General features: G+C 47.1%; 1 protein-coding gene across 2 annotated transcripts in view; it reads right to left on the minus strand.

The window, feature by feature from the left end:
* Positions 1-1,391, minus strand: part of LOC122558112 (CD44 molecule (IN blood group) b) — a 78,469-nt gene extending 77,078 nt beyond the window's left edge. For both annotated transcript variants that reach the window (XM_087996782.1, XM_087996781.1), the window contains exon 1: positions 1,264-1,391. In XM_087996782.1, coding sequence (XP_087852908.1) covers positions 1,264-1,330 — 67 coding nt within the window. In that variant the 5' untranslated portion in view covers positions 1,331-1,391. The remainder of the gene's footprint in view (positions 1-1,263) is intronic.
* Positions 1,392-11,681: the final 10,290 nt, after the last annotated feature.

Raw genomic sequence — 11,681 nt, forward strand, 5'->3', positions numbered from 1 at the left:
TTCATTTATTCACAGGATGAGGGTGTGCCTGGCTAGGCCAGCATTTATTGCCTATCCCTAATTGCCCAGAAGGCAGTTTGGGGTCACCACATTACTGTGGGTCTGGGCACACATGTAGGCCAGACCAGATAAAGATGGCAGTTCCCTTCCCTCAAGGGCATTAATGGCGTAGATGGGCCTTCCTCGACAATTAGTCATTATTTAATTCCAGATTTTATTGATTAAATTAAATTCCACCGTCTGCATGGGGGGATCGAACTTGGCTACCCAGAACAGTCGGCAAGTGTGGGTACTGCAGATGCTGGAGATTAGAGTCAAAATTGGACTCGTGCTGGAAAAGCACAGCAGGTCAGGCAGCATCCGAGGAGCAGGAAAATTGATGTTTCGGGCAAAAGCTCTTCATCAGCCATATCCAGAACGTTTCCTGGGTCTCTAGATTAATGGTCTGGTGATAATACCACTCAGCCATCACCTCACAATGGTGCAGCCCTACACTCCATGGTGTGGGGTAATTAGTCCCTACACTCTTTGGTTCAGGAGATATTTAGTGCTAAGTCAAGGTCCAGGGGTATTAATTCTCACACTCCCTGTTACAGGGCTATTCAGCCACTCTCACAATTCCATTAGGAGTAAAGGTGTTCACTCCTACCAGCCAGAGTGTGAGGGGATAGGGTGTTGTTTCAGACTGACCATGCCCAGCACAGTAGCAGGGGTGGGTTAGTTCGGTTATTTCCTCCTCTGATCACCCAGAACTGCTTTTTGGAGCTGAGCAAGAAATTGCCAAACATTCTCCAGATTCTATGGTAACATTTTCTCAAACATGTATTCATCAGAGAGGAGTTAATGAATTTTCTTTCATAAAGAACGTCCTCTGAGCACACATTCTCCTTTGATGTGTCCTCCCTTTCCCCCTGAAAATACATTCAGTTTTATAGTGCTTGGCACTGGCAGTGTCTTTTCAGATTAATAATGAGCCAGTCTCCGGCTGCCAGTGACTCAAAGGGATCTGCAACTAGATCCTCAGAAATCAGTTTTTAACAATGTGTAAATGAAACAATAAAACAAACCAATTAAACAATAAGTCCACAAGTAGCCAAATGAAATGTTAAAATACTGGAAGCAATCTAGTGCTGTCAATCCTGAAATTTATCCATTATCAGTCCACCTGGTTAGACTTCAACATTATATTTCTCAGACATGGAAACTTATGACTACACTTTGTAGTGAAAAGGTGCAAGTTAGTATTTCAGGTAAGTCACCTACCTTGGACACACAAGGAATTCGCAACCAATATTGATCCCACAGCTCCAATTAACAGATGTTGGAACATACTTGTCTTGTTTTAGGTAACAGTCAGTGGCTCTCACTCTCTCCTGGCTGAGGAGTGAAAAGTGTGAGTGATTTTTTTTTCAATCAACTGCTCCTCTCCTCTATCCCCTAGTGAGTTGAGTTTTTTTTTTAACTTGGTTTTATTCTGATTGAATAAGTTGGGGAGGGGGAGGGAACACAGGGAATGACGTGAGATCACATTGACTCTCTCTCTCACACACACACGCACACACACACACCCTCTCTCTGCAAGTTCAGTAATACAGCAGTCCAAAATGCTTTCAGCACCACTTGCAGAGAGCAGACCACAGTCACACACATCCTGCTTACTAAACTGTGCAAAAGCTAAACAAACAGGCAATAGCACCCATCCCCGGAGAAACTCCCTGAGAGGTCACATTGCCGTTGGGTTTGGTGTTCATTGCCAGACTTGTGGGCTGTAATCTGATGTATTTTTTTCTCTCTATGAAAACTGACACCCAAGTGGGTTCATGCAGGACCCACCAGCAGCAACAATCCCCACTTTGGTGAGTATCCTGCCCATTGCAGTCAAAATGAGCCTCACATACTGACCATTCTCTCAGGGGGAATGGGGTTGCCACAGCTGGTGAAATCCTGGGCTTGGTATTTAGCAAAGTTAGACCTTCCTACAGCACTATGGACTGAAATTTGATTTCACCTTGGAGTTAAAGGCGACGGTGGAGTAGAGAGGAGTCAGCAAGCTCAGCAGAATCTCAGAGCTCCTGAGATCACAGCATGGTGTCCCCTCACAGTGAGAAACTCAGTCCTCACTCAACAGTGACATTAATAATCCACTGGTTTGCGCTATACAGTTCAGAGAACCTTTTCAAATGCAGGCTGGATGCTTTGCAAATGTGAACTCACTTTTTAAAAGAGGTTGGGCAATTCAGAGCTGCCGTGGGTAACCACATCGTTGCTGGATTCTCATAAGAAGGAGAAGCCAAGCTGGTTTCTTAGTGGCCTTTCAGGAGGAAAACAGACTGTGCTAAAGCGATCTGGTCTATATGTGACTCCAGCCCCGCCCTGATGTGCTTGACCCTGATGTGTTATCTGAAGTGGCTCAACAAGGCTACACTGTATTGTAACAAACTCGCGACGAGGACCACAGAGCAGACACAGAAGGGTGATCAATGCTGGCCTTGCAGGCAACACCCACATCCCAAGAATGCACAATGCCACTGAGTCAGTCATTTCCTGTTACAACCCAGCTGTCATGTAGAACTCGCACTGAGTTGGCACACTGGATACAGCATCAATCCTCAAAGGTTACCAGCAGCTTTGGAACTCTAAGGCGATGCAACTTTGAGTAAGGAATCCTGCGTTCAAAAGCAGTTGGTAGTGGACGACAGAGAAAGGCCAATGCTTCCTTACTCCATCACTGTAGCCACATGGATCTCACCCTCCAGCCTTATACTGTATAAACCAACATTACTGAAACACTCACCTCCTCCTACAGCCCATCAGCCAGCAGCAAAATCTCAAGATGTGCCGATGCTACTCAAGTGCTTGTTAAATCGGTGCAGAAGCCTTTTGTCCCAAGTCTGCCCAACCTACACAGATTTTCATGGCTTTGGCATCGGAACTGAAAGCTGATATCTCCAAAACAAAAGCAGAAATTGCTGGGAAACATCAGCAGGTCTGGTAGGTCTGTGGAGAGAAAGCACAGTTCACATTTCAGGTCCAGTGACCCTTCCTCAGAACTAATTGTCACTGGGAAAAGGTTGCTACATATGCTGAAGATGAGAGTGGGGAGGGGGAGACTAAATGATAGGTGGGGATAGAGCCCAGAGAGAGAGAAAAATGTTGGACAGACAAAGGAGTGGGTTAGCACTGCTGCCTCACAGCGCCAGGGACCCAGGTTCGATTCCAGCCTCGGGTGACAGTCTGTGTGGAGTTTGCACATTCTCCCCGTGTCTGTGTGGGTTTCCTCCGGGTGCTCCAGTTTCCTCCCACAATCCAAAGATGTGCAGGTCAGGTGAGCTGGCCAAGCTAAATTGCCCAAAGTATTCAGGGATGTGTAGGTTAGGTGCATTAGTCAGGGGTAAATATAGGGTAGGGGAATGGGTCTGGGTGGATTCCTCTTCGGAGGGTCTACACAGGCCCTGAAGCTCTTTGGAGGGTCGGTGTGGACTTGTTGGGCCGAAGGGCCTGTTTCCATATTGTAGGTGAGTGAATAGGTACTCTTGGGGCTAACAATGGGTTGCTTGGGAAAGCAGCCCATGTGATAACAAGGCCTGGTGGGTGGGGGTTGGGATAAGGTCATGGGAGAAGCTCAAACCCTAAAGTTGTTGAACTTGATATTGAGTCCAGAAGGCCGCAGGATTCGCAAGCAGAAAATGAGATGTTATTCTTCCAGCTTGCACTGAGCTTCATTGGATCACTGCAGTAAGCCTGAGACAGAGACGACATTGTGAGCAGCAAATGCAGTAAACTAGATGGAATGAAGTGTAGATAAATTGTTGCTTCACCTGGAAGGAGTGTTTGGACCATTGGATACTCAGGAGGGAGGAGGTAAACTGGCAGGTCTCCTGCAACCACAGAAAGGTACCATAGGGCTGTGGGGGGGGGTGTTGGCATTGAAGAAGGAGTGGACCAGGGTGTCCCAGAGAGCACAGTCATTATGGAAGGCTGACATGGAAGGGGATCTGGTGGTAGCATCCTGCTGGAGGTGGCGGAAGTCACAGCTAATGATCCTCTAGATGTGGATGCTGGTGGAATGGTACGTGAGGGCAAGGGGAACTCTATTGCTGTTGTTGGAGGGAAGTGAGTGGGTGAGAGCCGAAGTGTGGGAGATAGGTCGGACACAGATGAGGGCCCTGTTGTAGTGGGGAATCCTCGGTTGAGGAAGAAGGTGGACATTTCGGAAGCACCCTTGTTGAAGTTGGCATCATCAGAACAGATGTGTCAGAGACAGAGGGACTGGGAGAATGGAATAGAATCTTTACAGGAAGCAGGGTGTGAGGATGTATACTCAAGGTAACTGTGGCAGTGAGTGGGTTTGTAGTGGATATTAGTGGCCAGCCTTTTGCTAGAAATGGAAACAGAGGTGTCGAGGAAGGGAAGGGAGGAGTTAGAGGTAGACCAGGTGAAGGTGAGGGCGGGGTGGAAATTGGAAGTAAAATTGATAAAACTTTCCAACTCCAGAAAAGAGAGGGAAGCAGCACCGATGATACCATCGATATACCAGAGAAAGAGTTATGGGTGGGAATCGGAATAGGACTGGAACAAGGAGTGTTCCACATACCTTACAGAGAGACAGGTATAACTGGGGTTCATGTGGGTATCCATGGCCACCCGTCTGGCCTGAAGAATGTGAGAGTAGGTAAAGGAGAAGTTATTCAGGGTGAGGATGAGTTTGGGCAGGGGGAAGAGGGTGAGGGGGTGTGGAGACGGTTCAGGCCTTTGCTGCAGGATGAAGCAGAGAGCCCTGAGACCACCTTGATGGGGGATGGATGTGTGAAGGGGTTACATGTGCATGATAAAGAGGAGGCAGCTGGAGCCCACAAACTGGAAATTCCGAAACTGGTATAAAGCGTCAGAGGAATTGCGGATGTAATTGGGCAGGGACTGGACAAGGGGAGAAAAGACTGAGTCAAGGTAGAAAGAGCAGGGTTCTGTGGGGCAGGAGCAGGCAGAAACAATGGGTGTCCCTGGGGCAGTCCTGTTTGTGGATTTTGGGAAGGAGGTAGAAGCAAGCTGTGCTACATCCAAGGTTCACATGACTGTGGTGAGTCACAGTGTGAAGTGTACAAATGCATCTGACCAAACGTTCCCTTCTTTATAGAGAAAAGAAAATTGCACACACTACCACTGGCAACTGCAAATCACCCAATGTGTATGGTGTAGAAAAAAGTCTTCTTCAGGAACAAAAACTATTTGTTCGTTCCAGTCTGTCCCTGCACACACATTTCCTTTGGTCTTTTAATGGTGCATAGTCAGTGTCATAGAGTCATAGCTGTAGAGTTTTACAGCACGGTCAGAGGCCCTTCAGCCTATCATATGCCATGCTGGTCACCAAGCACCTATTTACTGTATCTCATTAGCCAGCACTTGACCCATAGCTTTGAATACTGTGGCACTTCAAGTGACCACCTCAAAATAGTTCTTAAATGTTTTGATGGATCCATGTCAGATAGTAAGGTCCAGCCACCTACTACACTCTAGCTGAAAGAATGCTTCCTTAAATCATCCCTTTCACTTAAATCTCTGCTCCATTGTTAATGATCCGTCTACTAATGGGGAGCGGTGCAAGTCGTTCTTGGATCTTCATCTGATGACTACTCATCCTGGGCTGATGTTCCTTCTTCAGCTCCAGGGGGTATCATTCAATTTACATTAGTACCTTGGATGAAAATACACTGGCTGTCCATTCTGCAGGTAAGTTGCTCCCAGTCCTGTCTCTCTGTCATTACACTGTAAGCTGTCTTCATCACTTATGTTGTATTACCCAAGCACTGGTGCTGTCAGAGCTAACTGTTTGATTCTACAGAATATAGCTCCTTGTTCTTTGCTGCAGTATCGTTAGGACTTGGAATATTTGTGCACGAAACTCAGAAAGCTAGGACACAGGGTGCAGCAGGTAATCAGGGAGGCTAATGGAATATTGGCCCTTATTTCAAGGGAGCTGGAGTAGAAGAGTAGGGTAGTCTTACTGCAACTGCACAAGACCATATCTGGAGTACCAGTGAGCAGTTGTGGTCCCTTTAGTTAAGGAAAGATATTATTTCATTGGAGACAGTTCAGAGAAAGTTGACTAGGATGATCCCTGTTATGAAGGGATTGTCTTGTGAGCAAAGGTGAACAGATTGGAACTCTCCTCAGGGGATTGACAGAGTAAATGCTGAGAGGATGTTTCCCCTCATGGGAGAGTCTAGGACCAGAGGGTATAGTCTCAGAATAAAGGGGAACCAATGGAAGACTGAGATGAGGAGGAATTTCTTCTCTCTGAGAGTTGTGGGTCTTTGGAACTCCTTGCCACAGAGAGCTGTGGGGACAGAGTCCATGTGGTTATTTAAAGTTGAGATAGTTAGATCCTTGACCAGTCAGGGAATTGGAGGTTATAGGGAAAGGACAGGAAAGTGGACATATACGCAAAGCTGGCAGGAAGGGTAGCCTTCATGTAGCTGGACACGAGCCATGTGTATCTACAACTGCAGTTAGATGAGGCTTCCCAGATGTGTGGCATAATTAATGCTCACAAGAGTTTGTACCGATTTACGAGATTGTTATTTGAGGTATCATCAGCCTGTGTCATTTTTCAGTGGATGATGAAGAACATTTTGCAAGGTCTACCCCAGGTCGCCATTTATCTGGAATGACTTGCAATGACAAGAGCACTTACAGAACCTGGACCTCGTCCTTGGACTTTTCTCCCAGCCTGGCAAATGGCTTAGAAGGGAAGAATGTGTGTCCTCAGAAAGCCAGGGGACCTGCTTAGGCTAGAAAATTGACAAGACTAGTAAAGGATAAAGTGAAAGATAAAGGGAGGGCGATCAAAGGTGGCCTGGCTCCCACGTCAGTACTGGAGATTAGGCCTTTCCTTGGATTAGCAAATTATAATGGAAAGTGCAGATGTAACCTGTCTTCATCTTGTCGCCCTTACATCTGCTATTGACAAAGGGTCAGCTTTGGAAATGGCCTCATAGCCAAGATGTAGCCTTTGGGGAAGTGAAGAAGCAGCTATCATTGCCCAAAGCTGTTGGTACACTATGATGCCAAGCCAGATCTGGTGCTGACACGTGATGTGCCCCTATACGGTATCGGGCCAGTGGTGACCCCCTGGAGAGGAACGCCCAACATCATTCACCACCAGAACTTTGGCTGGTGCAGGGTGTAAATACACCCAGATAGAGAAGGAAGGTTTGGCGGTCATATTTGGTGTGAGAAGGTTCCACCAGTACCCTGACAGGTGGAAATTTGTCATAGTAACAGACCACAAACCCCTGCTAGGGCAACTCAAAGCGGATAAGGCAATGCCAGTCATACCTTCAGGTTGAATTCAGTGGTGGGCTGTAAGTGCATACAATTACAAATTGGATTACCATCCCAGGAGGCCCAGCAGCAACTGTGGATGCACTGAACCGCCTCCTGCTGGAAGGTACATCATCGGTACATACACCAGTACTAGAAGAGTCTGTTTTGGTTTTAAACTTTCTGGATACCTTTCCAGTCATTGGTGACAATACCCGACTGTGAACACAAGAAAGATCCCACCCTGGCAACACTGAAACAGCTGGTGGTGATGGGGGAGTAAGAAGAGCCATTACAACCAGACATGAAACCTTCCTGGACCCAGTGAGACCAGATCACAGTAGAGGACACTATATAATGATCAGGAGCGAGAGTGATTGCCCTGAGCAAAGGTCACCACCAGATACCGGCTGAAAACCACCAGGGTCATCCAGCAGTGTCCAAAGTCAAGATGCTGGCCAGATGTGATGTCTGGTGGCCAGGATTAGATACAGACATAGCTGCATTGGTGGGGCAGTGCCCAGAGTGCCAACAAGGTGGGCACATTCATGAGCAGGGCAGGGTAAGACCTGGACTCAGTTGCACATTGACCATGCCAGTCCTTTTATGAGCTCAATGTTCTTGGTCATTGTGGACATCCACTCAACGTGGTTGGACATGCATAGAGTTCATTCAGTGAACTCACGGATGAGGATTGAAAAGCTGTGAGCATCTTTTGCAATAAACAATGTGATGATGCTGCTCCTTTAACAAGGTTATGGTGTCCTTGGTTTCTTTTTTCAGAGAGATTGTAAAAGACACAGACTCCAAAAAGTCTGGGGTTGAAGTGTTTTTGGGCCAATTTGATAATAGCTAACAGATACTGCCTCAGACAGAAGGCTTTTAAGTTAAAAAAAAACACTTGTACAATGAAAGGGGAGTGGCCAGTTCTCCCAGCTCAGCTTTTCTCTGGTTTGGTTTGGTTTTAGCAGAATGTTGTAAAAGCTGCTGGACCCAAGAGAGGCAGGTCCTTGCTGACCCTCCTCTCTCTGTGACATCTGTCCTTTAAGACCCTGTGTTTGATATTATCTTTTGTACCAAGGCGTGTTTGTGACGATGGTTGCAATCATTAAGTGGGTATAACCTGTTGGATTTTGGGATAGGTTACGTTATTCTGTATTCTGTTTTCTGTTGTTTGTGTCTCATTTGGTAACCTTGTAAATAAATTCTGTTTCGTTTACCACTAAGTGCTTTGACAAGCTGCATCCCTCTGTGTTACACCAGCTTTTAAAAACTAACAAAGTTAGGTTTGGGGCTACTTTTTTGAAATGTTTTGAGGGGGTCTGGCCAGAACAATGGACTCCCGGAACTGTTGGTCACAGACAATGGAACACCATTTACCAGCAGGGAGTTTGAGTTATTTACTAAAGTTGAATGGCATCAGACAGCTCCATACCATTCACTATCCAACAGTGTGGCAGAAAGAGCAATCCAAATGTCGAAGGCAGGCTTAAAGCAGAGAGTTTCACTCGATACCAAACTGTCCCAGTTCTTGATTGATTATCAGGACACCCCTCATGCAACTGCAAGGATAGTTCCAACAGAGCTGCTAACGCGGAGAAGAGTCTGCACCAGGTTAAACCTGACCTTCCCGGACCTGGGTGACCAGGAACACCAATTTCGAGACACAAGAGTCGGCTAAGCAAGAGAGACAGTTTGCTTCCGAGGCTGAAGTTTGGAGTAGGAACCACGGGAATGGCCCTGCATGGGGATGAGGTCTGGTCAACACAAGGTCAGGTCCCGTGATATGCGAAGTTCTGGCAGGTGAGGCGGTCCGGATTAAGTGCAAGGATCACATGTAAGTTGCAAACCCGCGAACGGGGCAGGGGGTAACACATACCCAGCCCCTCAGGACAACCGGGAAGGCTGTCGGAAGCGAGGGTTCTGCCCCCTTCGTCTAGCGTCAAACAAACTTTGGGCACAGTGAATGTTGCAGCCTCGGTACCTGTACCACCTGAAGAAGAGGATGAGTTTCTTCTGAGGCACTTTGCTCTCAAGAGGTGGGCTACAGAGGTCAAGGCAGAAAGGGAACAAGGTACATTTGATGACTGAGGGTAACAGAGATGTGGGTGAGCTGAAACCCGCACTGGCCCCGATTTTGTGTTTCGGATCGGAAAACTGATTCCAATCCTGATCGTTCAGATTTGCCTTTACGGGAATCCTGGGTGTGGGCTTTCAGACCTTGTCAGCTGGGTTAGGTGAGTCCAGGAGGGCAACGCGGCCAGACAGCAGTGAGGGAGACCAGGGATCGAACCAGGCCCCTTCTCCAGGCCACTTCCTGCTGTATTCCATAATCTAATGCTACCTCCACAACCGCTAAGGGAATTGTAGGTCAGGGAAGTGAGGGTTAAGATGCCAGAGGGCGAGGAGGAGGATGGCGGATGCATGAAGGGCTACAAGTGGGTAAGGAGTAGGTGCCAGGGAGAGAACATCATACTACAGTAGCTGAATTGGTGAGTCCTTAGGATAGGTCAAGGTACAACCATAACTCTAGCCCTAACTCTAATCCTAATTCACTCCTTAACTTTAGCCTGAGAATGTAACCTGACCCTAATCCCAAATTTAGCCCTCACCCGAACCCTAATCCTAACCTTAACCCTAACCCTCACCATAATGCTAATCCTAAACCAAACCCTAAGGCTAACCCTGATCCAAATCCTAACTCTAGCTCTACCCCTAAACCTAACCCAAGCTGGAACGCTACTGAAGGTCTGATGGAACCATAAGCCTAACCCTAAAGCTAAATGGAATCCTACCGCTTAGGGTAAGTCAGGGTGGAATGCCTAACCCTAACCCTGACCCCAACCCTAATCCTAAACCTAACCCTAACCCGAGTCCTATATCTAGCCATAGCCCTATACCTAGCCCTAACCCCAACCATAACCCTCCGTCCAGACCTAGCCCTAACTTTAGCCCAAATCCTAGAGGCAGCAGAGGGGCTCGGGTTGAGGTGTGGGGGTGTTTGAGGTGAAGAGTGTTGGCTTTTGGAGAGTCAAGTGCCACGTATGAGGACAGTCAGATACAGGAGGGTCTTGGAGGGAGTCAAGGATTGGGTTGGGTTCGGACTCACGGAGGGTATTGGGCTTAGGAAGGGCAAATTGGGGAGAGGGGGTTGGGTACTCATTGAGGGTCAAAGTGGGGTCAGTGGTAAGTTAGGAGTTTAGTTTCATAGTTATAGACAGCGAGCGTAAATATTTAATCCTCTTAACTTTTCCTGGTTAACCATTATACAAGTCAGGCAGATTGTCTGAAGTTTTTGCTGCTAACTCAGAGTTGGCTAATTTTTCGAAGGACTCCAGACATTAGGTAATTGATCATTGGCAGTTTTGATTTCTTGGACAATTCAGCTGTGTCAGGACCCTGATACACAACTCCAGTCATGAAGTCAGACAGCATGGAAACTCATCCTTCGGTACAACCCGTCCATGTCAACCAGTTATCTGAAAATAATCTCAACCCATTTACCAGCATTTGGCCCATATCCCTCCAAATCTTTTCTCTTAATATACCCATCCAGATGCCTTTTAAATGTTGCAATTGTACCAGCCTCCACCACTTCCTCTGGCAACTCATTCCATACACACACCACCCTCTACTTGAAAAAGTTGCCCCTCAGGTCCCTTTTAAATCCTGCCCCTTCACCTTAAACCTATACCCTCTAGTTTTGGACTCCCCCACCCCAGGAAAGAGACTTTGTCTATTTCCCCTGACCATGCCCCTCATGATTTCATAAACCATGATGAGGTTACCGCTCAGCCTCCGAGGCTCCAGGGAAAACAGCCCCAGCCTGTTCAGCCTCTCCCTATAGCACAAATCCTTCAACCCTGGCAACTTCCTTGTAAATCTTTTCTGAACCCTTCCAAGTTTCACAACATCTTTTCAATAGGAGGAAGACTAGAATTGCACCCAATATTCCAACAGTGGCCGAACCAATGTACTGTACAGCCGCAACATGACCTCCCAACTCCTGTACTCAATACTCTGACCAATAAAGGAAAGCATACCAAGCGCCGTCTTCACTATCCTATCTACTTGCAACTCCACTTTCAAGGAAACTACAAACCTGAACTCCAAGCTCTCTTTTTTCAGCAAATTTCCCAGGACCTTGCCATTCGGTGTCTAAGTCCTGCCTTTCCACCTCACATTTATCTAAATTAAACTCTATCTGCCACTCCTCGGTCCATTGACCCATCTGATCAATTTCTCCACCACTGTAACAATAACCTTCCTAATGGAAGATTTGGGTGAATGTCCAACCATGAGAACGTTGGAGTAGTCAGGTCCGGGAAAGGGAAAGGCTTGGATGAAAATGTTTGTCAGCA

The sequence above is a fragment of the Chiloscyllium plagiosum genome, unplaced genomic scaffold (assembly GCF_037043375.1).
Source record: "Chiloscyllium plagiosum isolate Xiang-an unplaced genomic scaffold, Cpla_swu_hap1 HiC_scaffold_18, whole genome shotgun sequence".
NCBI classification, from domain to species: domain Eukaryota; kingdom Metazoa; phylum Chordata; class Chondrichthyes; order Orectolobiformes; family Hemiscylliidae; genus Chiloscyllium; species Chiloscyllium plagiosum.